Consider the following 16641-nt stretch of genomic DNA (forward strand, 5'->3'; position numbering starts at 1 on the left):
CCTCTCTCCCTACCTCCCTCCCCTCTCTACCCTCCCTCCATCTCTCCCTCCCCCTCTCTCTCTCCCTCCATCTCTCAGGAGTCTCCTTCAGGTCGTAGAAAGGCTCTGGCCAGCAGCAGCATCAACATGAAGCAGTATGCCAGCCCCATGCCCACACAGACTGACGTCAAGCTCAAGTTCAAGCCCCTCTCCAAGAAGGTGGTGTCTGCCACGCTACAGTTCTCCCTCTCCTGCATCTTCCTCCGTGAGGGCAAGGCCACGTAAGTCCACACACACACACACACACACACACACACACACACACACACACACACACACACACACACACACACACACACACACACACACACACACACACACACACACACACACACACACACACGGCAAAGCCACGTAAATATGCTCCCTTCACAAAAGTCAACCCCCTCCTAAATCTAGCCCCCTAAACATCTCTCCTCCTTGAACTCGTCTTTTACTACTCTGGTCTTCTTCTCTTTCTTCCATATCAGTTCCTATCTCCGTTTATTTCCCTTGTCTGTCTTCCTACTTCCCCTTCTGTTGTTCTCACCCTCCTCTCTCTCTCCCTCCTCTCTCTCTCCCTCTCTTCTGTTGTTCTCACCCTCCTCTCTCTCACCCTCCTCTCTCTCACCCTCCTCTCTCTCTCCCTCTCTTCTGTTGTTCTCACCCTCCTCTCTCTCTCCCTCTCTTCTGTGTTCTCACTCCTCTCTCTCTCCCTCTCTTCTCTGTTCTCACCCTCCTCTCTCACCCTCCTCCCTCTCTCTTCTGTTGTTCTCACCCTCCTCTCTCTCTCCCTCTCTTCTGTTGTTCTCACCCTCCTCTCTCTCTCCCTCTCTTCTGTGGTTCTCACCCTCCTCTCTTCTCCCTCTCTTCTGTTGTTCTCACCCTCCTCTCTCTCTCCCTCTCTTCTGTTGTTCTCACCCTCCTCTCTCTCTCCCTCTCTTCTGTTGTTCTCACCCTCCTCTCTCTCTCTCTCTTCTGTTGTTCTCACCCTCCTCTTCTGTTGTTCTCACCCTCCTCTCTCTCTCCCTCTCTTCTGTTGTTCTCCTCCTCTCTCTCTCCCTCTCTTCTGTTGTTCTCACCCTCCTCTCTCTCTCCCTCTCTTCTGTTGTTCTCACCCTCTCTCTCTCTCCCTCTCTTCTGTTGTTCTCACCCTCCTCTGTCTCTCTCTTCTGTTGTTCTCACCCTCCTCTCCCTCTTCTGTTGTTCTCACCCTCTCTCTCTCTCCTCTCTTCTGTTGTTCTCACCCTCCTCTCTCTCTCCCTCTCTTCTGTTGTTCTCACCCTCCTCTCTCTCTCCCTCTCTTCTGTTGTTCTCACCCTCCTCTCTCTCTCCCTCTCTTCTGTTGTTCTCACCCTCCCCTCCTCTCTCTCTCTCTCTTCTGTTGTTCTCACCCCCTCTCTCTCTCCCTCTCTTCTGTTGTTCTCACCCTCCTCTCTCTCTCCCTCTCTTCTGTTGTTCTCACCCTCCTCTCTCTCTCCCTCTCTTCTGTTGTTCTCACCCTCCTCTCTCTCTCCCTCTCTTCTGTTGTTCTCACCCTCCTCTCTCTCTCCCTCTCTTCTGTTGTTCTCACCCTCCTCTCTCTCTCCCTCTCTTCTGTTGTTCTCACCCTCCTCTCTCTCTCTCTCTCTTCTGTTGTTCTCACCCTCCTCTCTCTCTCTCTCAACCCTCCTCTCTCTCTCCCTCTCTTCTGTTGTTCTCACCCTCCTCTCTCTCCCTCTTCTGTTGTTCCTCTCTCTCTCTTCTGTTGTTCTCTCTCTGTTGTTCTCTCTTCTGTTGTTCTCACCCCCTCTCTCTCCTCTCTTCTGTTGTTCTCACCCTCCTCTCTCTCTCCCTCTCTTCTGTTGTTCTCACCCTCCTCTCTCTCTCTCTCTTCTGTTGTTCTCACCCTCCTCTCTCTCTCCCTCTCTTCTGTTGTTCTCTCTGTTCTCTCTCCTCTCTCTTCTGTTGTTCTCACCCTCCTCTCTCTCTCCCTCTCTTCTGTTGTTCTCACCCTCCTCTCTCTCTCCCTCTCTTCTGTTGTTCTCACCCTCCTCCTCTCTCTCCTCTCTTCTCTCTCTCTCCTCTCTTCTGTTGTTCTCACCCTCTCCCTCTCTTCTGTTGTTCTCTCCTCTCCCTCTCTTCTGTTGTTCTCACCCTCCTCTCTCTCTCTCTCTCTTCTGTTGTTCTCTCTCTCTCTCTCTTCTGTTGTTCTCTCCCTCTCTTCTGTTGTTCTCACCCTCTCTCTCTCTCTCTCTTCTGTTGTTCTCACCCTCCTCTCCTCTCTCCCTCTCTTCTGTTGTTCTCACCCTCCTCCTCTCTCTCCTCTCTCTTCTGTTGTTCTCACCCTCCTCTCTCTCTCTCCTCTCTTCTGTTGTTCTCACCCTCCTCCTCTCTCCCTCTCTTCTGTTGTTCTCACCCTCCTCTCTCTCCCTCTCTTCCTCACCCTCTCTCTCTCCCTCTCTTCTGTTGTTCTCACCCTCCTCTCTCTCTCCCTCTCTTCTGTTGTTCTCACCCTCCTCTCTCTCTCCCTCTCTTCTGTTGTTCTCACCCTCCTCTCTCTCTCCCTCTCTTCTGTTGTTCTCACCCTCTCTCTCTCTCCTCTCTTCTGTTGTTCTCACCCTCCTCTCTCTCCTCTCTTCTGTTGTTCTCACCCTCCTCTCTCTCTCCCTCTCTTTGTTCTCACCCTCCTCTCTCTCTCCCTCTCTTCTGTTGTTCTCACCCTCCTCTCTCTCTCCCTCTCTTCTGTTGTTCTCACCCTCCTCTCTCTCTCCCTCTCTTCTGTTGTTCTCACCCTCCTCTCTCTCTCCCTCTCTTCTGTTGTTCTCACCCTCCTCTCTCTCTCTCTCTCTCTTCTGTTGTTCTCACCCTCCTCTCTCTCTCTCTTCTGTTGTTCTCACCCTCCTCTCTCTCCCTCTCTTCTGTTGTTCTCTCCCCCTCTCTCTCCCTCTCTTCTGTTGTTCTCACCCTCCTCTCTCTCTCTCTCTCTCCTCTCTTCTGTTGTTCTCACCCTCCTCTCTCTCTCTCTCTCTCTCTTCTGTTGTTCTCACCCTCCTCTCTCTCTCCCTCTCTTCTGTTGTTCTCACCCTCCTCTCTCTCTCTCTCCTTCTCTCTCTCTCTCTCTCTCTCTCTTCTGTTGTTCTCACCCTCCTCTCTCTCTCTCTCTTCTGTTGTTCTCACCCTCCTCTCTCTCTCTGTTGTTCCTCTCTTCCTCCTCTCTCTCTCTCCCTCTCTTCTGTTGTTCTCACCCTCCTCTCTCTCTCCCTCCCTCTCTCTCTCTCTCCCTCTCTTCTGTTGTTCTCACCCTCCTCTCTCTCTCCCTCTCTTCTGTTGTTCTCACCCTCCTCTCTCTCTCTCCCTCTCTTCTGTTGTTCTCACCCTCCTCTCTCTCTCCCTCTCTTCTGTTGTTCTCACCCTCCTCTCTCTCTCTCTCTCTCTTCTGTTGTTCTCACCCTCCTCTCTCTCTCCCTCTCTTCTGTTGTTCTCACCCTCCTCTCTCTCTCCCTCTCTTCTGTTGTTCTCACCCTCCTCTGTTGTTCTCTCCTCTCTCCCTCTCTTCTGTTGTTCTCACCCTCCTCTCTCTCTCTCTCCCTCTCTTCTGTTTTTCTCACCCTCTCTCTCTCTCTCCCTCTCTTCTGTTGTTCTCACCCTCCTCTTCTCTCTCCTCTCTTCTGTTGTTCTCACCCCCTCTCTCTCTCCCTCTCTTCTGTTGTTCTCACCCTCCTCTCTCTCTCTCCTCTCTTCTGTTGTTCTCACCCTCCTCTCTCTCTCTCCTCTCTTCTGTTGTTCTCACCCTCTCTCTCTCCCTCTCTTCTGTTGTTCTCACCCTCCTCTCTCTCTCCCTCTCTTCTGTTGTTCTCACCCTCCTCTCTCTCTCCCTCTCTTCTCTCACCCTCCTCTCTCTCTCTCCCTCTCTTCTGTTGTTCTCACCCCCTCTCTCTCTCTCCCTCTCTTCTGTTGTTCTCACCCTCCTCTCTCTCTCCTCTCTTCTGTTGTTCTCACCCTCCTCTCTCTCTCCCTCTCTGTTGTTCTCACCCTCCTCTCTCTCTCCCTCTCTTCTGTTGTTCTCTCTCTCTCTCTCCCTCTCTTCTGTTGTTCTCACCCTCCTCTCTCTCCCTCTCTTCTGTTGTTCTCACCCTCTCCTCCCTCTCTCTGTTCTCTCTCTCCCTCTCTTCTGTTGTTCTCATCTCTCTCTCCCTCTCTTCTGTTGTTCTCACCCTCCTCTCTCTCTCCCTCTCTTCTGTTGTTCTCACCCTCTCTCTCTCTCTCTCTTCTGTTGTTCTCACCCTCTCTCTCTCTCCCTCTCTTCTGTTGTTCTCACCCTCCTCTCTCTCTCCCTCTCTTCTGTTGTTCTCTCCCTCTCTTCTGTTGTTCCTCTCTGCTCTCTCTCCCTCTCTTCTGTTGTTCTCACTCTTCTCTCACCCTCTCTCTCTCTCCTCTCTTCTGTTGTTCTCACCCTCCTCTCTCTCTCTCTTCTGTTGCTCTCTCTCTCTCTCTCTCTTCTGTTCTCTTCTGTTGTTCTCACCCTCTCTTCTGTTGTTCTCACCCTCTCTCTCTCCCTCTCTTCTGTTGTTCTCACCCTCTCTCTCTCTCTCTCCCTCTCTTCTGTTGCTCTCTTTCTGTTGTTCTCACCCTCTCTCTGCTCTCTCTTCTGTTGTTCTCACCCTCCCTCTCTCTCTCAACCTCTCTTCTGTTGTTCTCACCTCTCTCTCTCTCTCTCTCTCTCTCTTCTGTTGTTCTCATTCTGTTGTTCTCACCCTCCTCTCTCTCTCCCTTCTCTGTTGTTCTCAAAGCTCTCCCTCTCTTCTGTTGTTCTCAAACACCCCTCCTCCTCTCTCTCTCTCCCTCTCTTCTGTTGTTCTCACCCTCCTCTCTCTCTCCCTCTCTTCTGTTGTGTCTCACATTCAACCCTCCTCTCTCTCTCCCTCTCTTCTGTTGTTCTCACCCTCCCTCTCTCTCTCCCTCTCTTCTGTTGTTCTCAATCTATCTTCTGTTGTGGACAACATACAAAGTGAATTAAAGTGAAAAACAACTCTCTTCAAGTTTAAAAACAGTAAAGACATTACAAATGTCATCTCTTCTATATTAACAATGTACAAATCATCCTCTCTTCTCTTCCCTCTCTTCTGTTGTTCACACCTGTTGAAAACATCTCTCTTCTGTTGTTCTCACCCTCCATACACTCTTCTGTTGTTTGTAAAGTTCTCACTGTTGTTCTACCCTCCCTCTCTCTCTCTCTCTCCCTCTCTTCAAATGTCATCTTATATATATATACCCTACAATGTACAAATAGTTAAAGGACACAAGATAAAATTAATAAGCATAAATATCTCATTGTTCTCACCCTCCTCTCTCTCTCCCTCTCTTCTGTTGTACCCTCCTCTCTCTCTCTCTCTCTTCTGTTGTTCTCACCCTCCTCTGAGCTTACCTCTCTTCTGTTGTTTCTCACCCCTCTCTCTCTCTCCCTCTCTTCTGGTGTTTCTGTTCTCACTGGTCTGCCCTCCTTCTGTTGTTCTCGTGGCACCCTCCTCTCTCTCAGGTCACACATCTTGTTGCTGTGATGGCACACTGTTGTTCTCACCCTCCTCTCTCTCTCCCTCTCTTCTGTTGTTCTCACCCTTAAAAGATATCTCTCTCTCTCTCCCTCTCTTCTGTTGTTCTCACCCTCCTCTCTCTCTCTCCCCTCTCTTCTGTTGTTCTCACCCTCCTCTCTCTCTCCTCTCTTCTGTTGTTCTCACCCTCCTCTCTCTCTCTCTCCCTCTCTTCTGTTTCCCAGTTCCCTTCTTCTGTTGTTCTCACCCTCCTCTCCTTCTCTCCCTCTGTTGTTCTCACCCTCCTCTCTCTCTCCCTCTCTTCTGTTGTTCTCACCCTCCTCTCTCTGTCTTCTGTTCTCACCCTCTCTCTCTCCCTCAGCCTCTCTTAAACCCTCCTCTCTCTCTCTCTCTTCTTCTGTTCTCTCCTCTCTCTCTCCCTCTCTTCACCAGCTCCTGTTGTTCTCACCCTCCTCTCTCTCTCCCTCTCTTCTGTTGTTCTCACCCTCCTCTCTCTCTCTCCCTCTCTTCTGTTGGACCCTCCTCTCTCTCTCCCTCTCTTCTGTTGTTCTCACCCTCCTCTCTCTCTCTCCTCTCTTCTGTTGTTCTCACCCTCCTCTCTCTCTCCCCCTTCTGTTGTTCTCACCCTCCTCTCTCTCTCCCTCTCTTCTGTTGTTCTCACCCTCCTCTCTCTCTCTCTCTTCTGTTGTTCTCACCCTCCTCTCTCTCTCTCTTCTGTTGTTCTCACCCTCCTCTCTCTCTCCTCTCTCTTCTGTTGTTCTCACCCTCCTCTCTCTCTCCCTCTCTTCTGTTGTTCTCACCCTCTCTCTTCTGTTGTTCTCTCCTCTCTCTCTCTTCTGTTGTTCTCACCCTCCTCTCTCAGCTCCTCTCTTCTGTTGTTCTCACCCCCTCCTCTCTCTCTCCCTCTCTTCTGTTGTTCTCACCCTCCTCTCTCTCTCCCTCTCTTCTGTTGTTCTCACCCTCCTCTCTCTCTCCCTCTCTTCTGTTGTTTCTCACCCTCCTCTCTCTCTCCCTCTCTTCTGTTCTCACCCTCTCTCTCTCTCTCCCTCTCTTCTGTTGTTCTCACCCTCCTCTCTCTCTCCCTCTCTTCTGTTGTTCTCACCCTCCTCTCTCTCTCCCTCTCTTCTGTTGTTCTCACCCTCCTCTCTCTCTCTCTCCCTCTCTTCTGTTCTCACCCTGTCTCTCTCTCTTCTCTCTCATTCTGCTCCCTCTCTTCTGTTGTTCTCACCCTCCTCTCTCTCTCCTCTCTTCTGTTGTTCTCACCCTCTCTCTCTCTCCCTCTCTTCTGTTGTTCTGACCTCTCTTCTGTCTGTTGTTTCTCACCCTCCTCTCTCTCCCTCTCTTCTGTTGTTCTCACCCTGACCTCTCTTCTGTTGTTCTCACCCTCCTCTCTCTCTCCCTCTCTTCTGTTGTTCTGACCTGCTTCTGTTGTTCTCACCCTCCTCTCTCTCTCTCTCTTCTGTTGACCTCTGCTCTCCCTCTCTTCTGACCTGCTCTCCCTCTCTTCTGTTGTTCTCACCCTCCTCTCTCTCTCTCTCTTCTGTTGTTCTCACCCTCCTCTCTCTCTCTCTCTCTTCTGTTGTTCTCACCCTCCTCTCTCTCTCCCTCTCTTCTGTTCTCACCCTCCTCTCTCTCTCCCTCTCTTCTGTTGTTCTCACCTCTCTCTCTCTCTCTTCTGTTGACCCTCCTCTCTCTCTCTCCCTCTCTTCTGTTGTTCGTCTGACCTGCTGTTGTCACCCTCCTCTGACTTCTGTTGTTCCCTCCTCTCTCTCTCCCTCTCTTCTGTTGTTCTCTCCTCTCTCTCTTCTGTTGTTCTGCTCTCTCTCCCTCTCTTCTGACCTCCCTCTCTTCTGTTGTTCTGACCTCTCTCTCCCTCTCTTCTGTTGTTCTCACCCTCCTCTCTCTCTCTCTCTCTCTTCTGTTGTTCTGACCTGCTCCCTCTCTTCTGTTGTTCTGACCTGCTGCTCTCCCTCTCTTCTGTTGACTCTTCTGCTCTCTCTCCCTCTCTTCTGTTGTTCTGACCTCTCACCCTCTCTCTCTCTCTCTCTTCTGTTGTTCTCACCCCTCTCTCTGCTCTTCTGTTGTTCTGACCTGCTCCCTCTCTTGTTGTTCTCACCCTCCTCTCTCTCTGTTCTCTCTCACTCTCTTCTATGCTCTCTCTCTCTCTCTCTGTTCTCTCTGCTCTCTTTCTATGCTGACTCTCTTTCTATGCTCTCTCTCTCACTCTCTTTCTATGCTCTCTCTCAATTCAATTCAATTGCAAGGGCTGTTATTGGCTGAAACTGCATTGCAAAGCAAGTGAGGTGGACAACATACAAAGTGAATATATAAAGTGAAAAACAACAAAAATTAACAGTAAACATTACACATACAGAAGTTTAAAAACAGTAAAGACATTACAAATGTCATATTATATATATATATATACAATGTACAAATAGTTAAAGGACACAAGACCATAAATATGGGTTGTATTTACAATGGTGTTTGTTCTTCACTGGTTGCCCTTTTCTCGTGGCAACAGGTCACACATCTTGCTGCTGTGATGGCACACTGTGGAATTTCACCCAAAAGATATCTCTCTCTCTCTCCCTCTTTCTATGCTCTTTCTTTCCCTCTTTCTATGCTCTCTCTCTCCTCGGCCCCTTTGATAAGTGCTATTTTGTCTGATCTTGCTGTCACACAGCCAGTTAAAACAGCACCAGCTCCTTTGTTGTGCAGGAGAACCGGGGAGCGGCAGAGTGTGACCCCTCTTAACCCTTCAGAGAACCATGTCACTGCCCACAAATAAACTCCATTACATCAGTTCAAATCAGCTTCTATTGCTTCTGTCGTCTGACCTGCTGCTGTTGTCTGACCTGCTGCTGTTGTTTGACCTGCTTCTGTTGTCTGACCTGCTGTTGTCTGACCTGCTGCTGTCGTCTGACCTGCTGCTGTCTGTTGTCTGACCTGCTGCTGTCTGTTGTCTGACCTGCTCTGACCTGCTGCTGTCGTCTGACCTGCTGCTCTGTCTGCTGTCTGACCTGCTGCTGTCGTCTGACCTGCTGCTGTCGTCTGACCTGCTGCTGTCGTCTGACCTGCTGCTGTCGCCTGACCTGCTGCTGTCTGACCTGCTGCTGTCGTCGTCTGACCTCTGACCTGACCTGCTGCTGTGTCTGACCTGCTGCTGTCGTCTGACCTGCTTGCTGTCGTCTGACCTGCTGCTGTCTGACCTGCTGCTGTCGTCTGGCCTGCTGACCTGCTGCTGTCTGACCTGCTGCTGTTGTTTGACCTGACCTGCTGCTGTCGTCTGACCTGCTGCTGTCGTCTGACCTGCTGCTGTCGTCTGACCTGCTGCTGTCGTCTGACCTGCTGCTGTTGTGTCTGACCTGACCTGCTTCTGTCGTCTGACCTGCTGCTGTCGTCTGACTTGACCTGACCTGCTGCTGTCGTCTGACCTGCTGCTGTTGTCTGACCTGCTGTCTGTCTTGTGCTGTGCCTGACCCTGTCGTCTGACCTGCTGCTGTCGTCTGACCTGCTGCTGTCGTCTGACCTGCTGCTGTCGTCTGACCTGCTGCTGTCGTCTGACCTGCTGCTGTCGTCTGACCTGCTGCTGTCGTCTGACCTGCTGCTGTCGTCTGACCTGCTGCTGTCGCCTGGCCCGCTTGTGTCTCCTGGTCCGCTTGTGTCTCCTGGTCCACTTGTGTCTCCTGGTCCACTTGTGTCTCCTGGTCCACTTGTGTCTCCTGGTCCACTTGTGTCTCCTGGTCCACTTGTGTCTCCTGGTCCACTTGTGTCTCCTGGTCCACTTCTGTCTCCTGGTCCACTTTAGTTGCCTGGCCTGCCGCCACAGAAAAGACCACTGTATTTATTTATGAAGGAGAGAGAGAAATAGAGGGGTGGGGGGGGAGAAGGAGTGAGTGAGAGAGAGGAGGAGAAAGAGAAAGCCAGGGAGAGAGGTGGTGGAGGGAGAGAGGTGGTGGTGGGGAAGAGGGAAGGAGGAAGAGGGGAGGGGAGGAGAGAGGGAGAGCGGTGGTGGTAGGGGAGAGGGGAATGAGTGCGAGAGCCAGGGAGAGAGAGAGGAGGGAGAGAGGAGGGGGAGAGGTGGTGGTAGGGGAGAGGGGAATGAGTGCGAGAGCCAGGGAGAGAGAGAGGAGGGAGAGAGGTGGTGGTGGGGGAGAGGGAAGGAGGGAGAGGGGAGGCGAGGAGAAAGGGAGAAGAGGTGGTGGTAGGGGAGAGGGGAATGAGTGCGAGAGCCAGGGGGGAGAGAGAGAGGAGGGGGAGAGGTGGTGGTGGGGGAGAGGGAAGAAGGGAGAGGGGAGGCGAGGAGAAAGGGAGAAGAGGTGGTGGTAGGGGAGAGGGGAATGAGTGCGAGAGCCAGGGAGGGAGAGAGGTGGTGGTGGGGGAGAGGGAAGGAGGAAGAGGGGAGGCGAGGAGAAAGCGAGAAGAGGTGGTGGTAGGGGAGAGGGGAATGAGTGCGAGAGCCAGGGTGGGAGAGAGGTGGTGGGGGGAGAGAGAGAGGTGGGAGAGAGGTGGTGGTGGTGGTGGGGGGAGAGGGAAGGAGGGAGAGGGGAAGGAGTGCGAGAGCCAGGGAGGGAGAGAGGTGGTGGGGGGAGAGAGAGAGGTGGTGGGAAGGAGTGAGAGAGAGTTAATCCCAGAGTGTTATCTATCTGGTGGTGTCTGGATGTGAAACCCCTCGGCAGAGTGTGTTTTCTCCTTGCCCACACACACACACACACACACACACACACACACACACACACACACACACACACACACACACACACACACACACACACACACACACACACACACACACACACACACACACACACACACACACACACACACACACACACACACGTGCACATTTTGTTTCCTCAGCAGCCGCCGCATGAAGGACACTATGCTTACAGACAGGAGAGTAGTTCTCTCTCACTCTGGTCCATCTCTCACTTTCTCTCTCTGTCCGTGTCTCTCTCTCTGGTCCATCTCTCACTTTCTCTCTCTGTCCGTGTCTCTCTCTCTGGTCCATCTCTCACTTTCTCTCTCTCTCTGGTCCATCTCTCACTTTCTCTCTCTCTCTGGTCCATCTCTCCCTTTCTCTCTCTCTCTGGTCCATCTCTCACTTTCTCTCTCTCTCTGGTCCATCTCTCACTTTCTCTCTCTGGTCCATCTCTCACTTTCTCTCTCTGTCCGTGTCTCTCTCTCTGGTCCATCTCTCACTTTCTCTCTCTCTCTGGTCCATCTCTCACTTTCTCTCTCTCTCTCTCTGGTCCATCTCTCACTTTCTCTCTCTCTCTGGTCCATCTCTCACTTTCTCTCTCTCTCTGGTCCATCTCTCCCTTTCTCTCTCTCTCTGGTCCATCTCTGACTTTTCTCTCTCTCTGGTCCATCTCTCACTTTCTCTCTCTGTCCGTGTCTCTCTCTCTGGTCCATCTCTCACTTTCTCTCTCTGGTCCATCTCTCACTTTCTCTCTCTGTCCGTGTCTCTCTCTCTGGTCCATCTCTCACTTTCTCTCTCTCTCTGGTCCATCTCTCACTTTCTCTCTCTCTCTCTGGTCCATCTCTCCCTTTCTCTCTCTCTCTGGTCCATCTCTCACTTTCTCTCTCTCTCTGGTCCATCTCTCACTTTTCTCTCTCTCTCTGGTCCATCTCTCCTTTCTCTCTCTCTCTGGTCCATCTCTCACTTTCTCTCTCTCTCTGGTCCATCTCTCACTTTCTCTCTCTGTCTGTGTCCATCTCTCACTTAATTTTCTCTGTTTCTCTTTCTCTCACCACTTCCTAACACACTATAGACAGGTCATGATATTCCCTGTTTAATAACACTATAGACAGGTCATGATATTCCCTGTTTAATGACACTATAGACAGGTCATGATATTCCCTGTTTAATAACACTATAGACAGGTCATGATATTCCCTGTTTAATAACACTATAGACAGGTCATGATATTCCCTGTTTAATAACACTATAGACAGGTCATGATATTCCCTGTTTAATGACACTATAGACAGGTCATGATATTCCCTGTTTAATAACACTATAGACAGGTCATGATATTCCCTGTTTAATGACACTATAGACAGGTCATGATATTCCCTGTTTAATAACACTATAGACAGGTCATGATATTCCCTGTACATCCTGAGACTTGATGTGTTACATGGTTTTACAGTAGGTGTGAGATCGTCCTCTCTCCCCTGTGAGATGGTTGTCTGCTATGAGAGAGAGAGAGCGATGTTGGCCTTTACAAAATGGCTGTATGTTGTGGTTTCTCTTGGTTAGATTTGTCAGAAATAAAATCTGATGGTCTTTCTCTGTCTGTGTCTGTGTGTCTGTGTGTCTGTGTGTCTGTGTGTCTCAGTGACGAGGACATGCAGAGCCTGGCCAGCCTGATGAGTATGAAGCAAGCTGATATCGGCAACCTGGATGACTTTGAGGAGGAGGACGAGGAGAATGAGGAGAACAGGGCCAACCAGGAGGAGAAGGCTGCTAAGATCACAGGTGAGAGGTTACACACACACACCTCTATTTGTTAAGGAGACCAGAAGAAGCTGCTGAGATCACAGACGAAATGCAGCAAATCTCCGACCAAATCTCTGACCTCAGTGAGACTTCCTGCTTCCATAAGAGTATTTTTAAAGAGTGTTTTGTCATCAGAAGACCACGTGGGCATGTAGTAACACCCATGAAGACCACTGATTCAACAACTGAGGGCTTCTAAACATCATGTAGATTCATCCAGTCATCGTGTTGTTGTAGCCACATGGTGGTGTTGTAGCCACATGGTGTTGTTGTAGCCACATGGTGGTGGTGTTGTTGTGGCCACATGGCGGTGTTGTTGTAGCCACATGGTGGTGTTGTTGTGGCGACATGGTGGTGGTGTTGTAGCCACATGGTGGTGTTGTGGCCACATGCATTTACATTTACATTTAAGTCATTTAGCAGACGCTCTTATCCAGAGCGACTTACAAATGGTGTTGTTGTAGCCACATGGTGGTGTTGTAGCCACATGGTGGTGGTGTTGTGGCCACATGGTGGTGTTGTTGCCACATGGTGGTGTTGTAGCCACATGGTGGTGTTGTAGCCACATGGTGTTGTTGTAGCCACATGGTGGTGTTGTAGCCACATGGTGGTGTTGTAGCCACATGGTGGTGTTGTGGCCACATGGTGGTGTTGTGGCCACATGGTGGTGTTGTGGCCACATGGTGGTGTTGTAGCCACATGGTGGTGTTGTGGCCACATGGTGGTGTTGTGGCCACATGGTGGTGTTGTAGCCACATGGTGTTGTTGTAGCCACATGGTGTTGTTGTAGCCACATGGTGGTGTTGTGGCCACATGGTGGTGTTGTGGCCACATGGTGGTGTTGTGGCCACATGGTGGTGTTGTGGCCACATGGTGGTGTTGTGGCCACATGGTGGTGTTGTGGCCACATGGTGGTGTTGTGGCCACATGGTGGTGTTGTGGCCACATGGTGGTGTTGTGGCCACATGGTGTTGTTGTGGCCACATGGTGGTGTTGTAGCCACATGGTGGTGTTGTAGCCACATGGTGGTGTTGTGGCCACATGGTGGTGTTGTAGCCACATGGTGGTGTTGTAGCCACATGGTGGTGTTGTTGTGGCCACATGGTGGTGTTGTAGCCACATGGTGGTGTTGTGGCCACATGGTGGTGTTGTAGCCACATGGTGTTGTTGTAGCCAAATATCCCCCCTCTCTCTCCCTCCATCCTTCTCTCTCTCTCTCCATCCCTCTCTCCATCCCTCTCTCTCTCCCTCCATCCCTCTCTCCATCCCTCTCTCTCTCCCTCCATCTCTCTCTCTCTCTCTCTCTCTCTCTCACTCTCCCTCCATCCCTCTCTCTCTCCCTCCATCCCTCTCTCTCTCTCTCTCTCTCTCTCTCTCTCTCTCTCTCTCTCTCTCTCTCTCTCTCTCTCTCTCTCTCTCTCTCTCTCTCTCTCTGCCCCTCTCTCTCTCTCTCTGCCTCTCTCTCTCTCTCTCTCTCTCTCTCTCTCTCTCTCTCTCTCTCTCTATCCTCTCTCTCCCTCTCTCTCCATTCCTCTCTCTCGCTCCCCATCCCTCTCCCTCCATCCCTCTCTCTCTCTCCCTCCATCCCTCTCTCTCTCTCTCTCTCTCTCTCTCTCTCTCTCTCTCTCTCTCTCTCTCCCCCTCTCTCTCTCTCTGCCCTCTCTCTCTCTCTGCCCCTCTCTCTCTCTCTCTGCCCCCTCTCTCTCTCTCTATCCCTCTCTCTCCATTCCTCTCTCTCGCTCCCCATCCCTCTCCCTCCATCCCTCTCTCCCTCCATCCCCTCTCTCTCTCTCTCTCTCTCTCTCTCTCTCTCTCTCTCTCTCTCTCTGCCTCTCTCTCTCTCTCTGCCCTCTCTCTCTCTCTCTCTGCCCCTCTCTCTCTCTCTCTGCCTCTCTCTCTCTCTGCCCCCTCCTCTCTCTCTCTATCCCTCTCTCTCCATTCCTCTCTCTCGCTCCCCATCCCTCTCCCTCCACCCCCTCTCTCTCTCTCTCCCTCCATCCCTCTCTCACTCTCTCCCTCTCTCTCCATCCATCCCTCTCTCCCTCCAACCCTCCATCTATCCGTTTATACTCCAGATCACACTGTGACTAATGAATGGGAGCTGCTGTGTTCAGCTTTGCTTGCTCTGTCTTCACAAAGCGTAGGCTCTTTACATTAAACTGTGTGTTTCTCCTCTCCCCTCTCCGCTCAACGTACATAAATATACATTGGGTGCCTATAGCTGCGCGCCACTGGTCATATGCATACGGGCGTAAGTCTTTGTCATAGTGGCGGTTGTACTATCTGTAGTCAACCCTCATTGTCATTCCCTTAGTCCAGCGTTTCCCAAACTCGCTCCTGGGGACCCCAAGGGGTGCAGGTTTTGGTTTTAGCCCCTAACACTACACAGCTGATTCAAATAATCAACTAATCATCAAGCTTAAATTATTAGAATCAGCTGTGTCATGTTAGGGGCCAAAACGTGCACTCCTTGGGGTCCCGAGGACTGAGTTTGGGAAACACTGCCTTAGTCCCTAGGTTGTACATATCAAAGAGGATTGTAGTATCCCACAACTCTTTGCAAAAATGCGGAAGAATTCTAAACAATGGGTCCAGCGATGCTAGTGAGCATCGGCGCTAGTCCCATTAATATGAAGAAAAAAATAAAAAGCTTTCTTGTGGAATTATTTTTATTCTACCCTGGGTATCTTCAACCTAGATCAGTTCCAGGATGCTAGCTAGCCTAGCTAGTAATTTGTAGTGGCAAATACGGTAGCATAGCGCTAGCATGACTAACTAAAGATGCTAGTTAGCCTAGCTAGTAATTTGTAGCGGCAAATACGGTAGCATAGCGCTAGCATGACTAACTAAAGATGCTAGTTAGCCTAGCTAGTAATTTGTAGCGGCAAATACATTAGCATAGCGCTAGCATGACTAACTAAAGATGCTAGTTAGCCAAGCTAGTAATTTGTAGCGGCAGATGCGGTAGCATAGCGCTAGCATGACTAACTAAAGATGCTAGTTAGCCTAGCTAGTAATTTGTAGTGGCAGATGCGTTAGTATAGTGCTAGCATGACTAACTAAAGATGCTAGTTAGCCTAGCTAGTAATTTGTAGCGGCAGATGCGGTAGTATAGTGCTAGCATGACTAACTAAAGATGCTAGTTAGCCTAAGCTAGTCATTTGTAGCGGCAGATGCGGTAGCATAGTGCTAGCATGACTAACTATAGATGCTAGTTAGCCTAGCTAGTCATTTGAAGTGGCAGATGCAGTAGCATAGTGCTAGCATGACTAACTATAGATGCTAGTTAGCCTAGCTAGTAATTTGTAGCGGCAGATGCGGTAGCATAGTGCTAGCATGACTAACTAAAGATGCTAGTTAGCCTAGCTAGTCATTTGTAGCGGCAGATGCGGTAGCATAGTGCTAGCATGACTAACTATAGATGCTAGTTAGCCTAGCTAGTAATTTGTAGCGGCAGATGCGGTAGCATAGTGCTAGCATGACTAACTAAAGATGCTAGTTAGCCAAGCTAGTAATTTGTAGCGGCAGATGCGGTAGCATAGCGCTAGCATGACTAACTAAAGATGCTAGTTAGCCTAGCTAGTAATTTGTAGTGGCAGATGCGGTAGTATAGTGCTAGCATGACTAACTAAAGATGCTAGTTAGCCTAGCTAGTCATTTGAAGTGGCAGATGCAGTAGCATAGTGCTAGCATGACTAACTATAGATGCTAGTTAGCCTAGCTAGTAATTTGTAGCGGCAGATGCGGTAGCATAGTGCTAGCATGATTAACTAAAGATGCTAGTTAGCCTAGCTAGTAATTTGTAGTGGCAGATGCGGTAGCATAGTGCTAGCATGACTAACTATAGATGCTAGTTAGCCTAGCTAGTAATTTGTAGCGGCAGATGCGGTAGCATAGTGCTAGCATGACTAACTAAAGATGCTAGTTAGCCTAGTTAGTCATTTGAAGTGGCAGATGCAGTAGCATAGTGCTAGCATGACTAACTATAGATGCTAGTTAGCCTAGCTAGTAATTTGTAGCGGCAGATGCGGTAGCATAGTGCTAGCATGACTAACTAAAGATGCTAGTTAGCCTAGCTAGTAATTTGTAGCGGCAGATGCGGTAGCATAGTGCTAGCATGACTAACTATAGATGCTAATTAGCCTAGCTAGTAATTTGTAGCGGCAGATGCGGTAGCATAGTGCTAGCATGACTAACTAAAGATGCTAGTTAGCCTAGCTAGTCATTTGAAGTGGCAGATGCAGTAGCATAGTGCTAGCATGACTAACTATAGATGCTAGTTGGTAGCTGCAGTTGTCTGCGAATATACACTTTGGACAGTGCAGCATTTTGGTTTTGAGATCAACTTATTCATATGATTGGACAGTACAGAATGTCGTCTTTTTATATAAGGTTATTTTCATATACACTACCGGTCTAGAACACCTACTCATTCAATGGTTTTTCTTTATTTTTTACAATTTTTCATTGTAGAATAATAGTCAAGACATCAAAACTATGAAATAACACATATTGAATCATGTAGTAACCATTCTCTCAACCAGCTTCACCCGGAATGCTATTGGCTACTTTTCACCAGTAGTG

At 49.9% G+C, this 16641-nt stretch overlaps 1 protein-coding gene across 1 annotated transcript in view; it reads left to right on the top strand.

Annotated features, from left to right (window-relative positions):
* ehbp1 (EH domain binding protein 1) overlaps positions 1–16641 on the top strand; it is a 421276-nt gene that overhangs the window by 121762 nt on the left and 282873 nt on the right. Inside the window, 2 exon segments of the mRNA XM_052513761.1 lie at positions 79–260; positions 11897–12036. Coding sequence (XP_052369721.1) covers positions 79–260; positions 11897–12036 — 322 coding nt within the window.

The sequence above is a fragment of the Oncorhynchus keta genome, unplaced genomic scaffold (assembly GCF_023373465.1).
Source record: "Oncorhynchus keta strain PuntledgeMale-10-30-2019 unplaced genomic scaffold, Oket_V2 Un_scaffold_139_pilon_pilon, whole genome shotgun sequence".
NCBI classification, from domain to species: domain Eukaryota; kingdom Metazoa; phylum Chordata; class Actinopteri; order Salmoniformes; family Salmonidae; genus Oncorhynchus; species Oncorhynchus keta.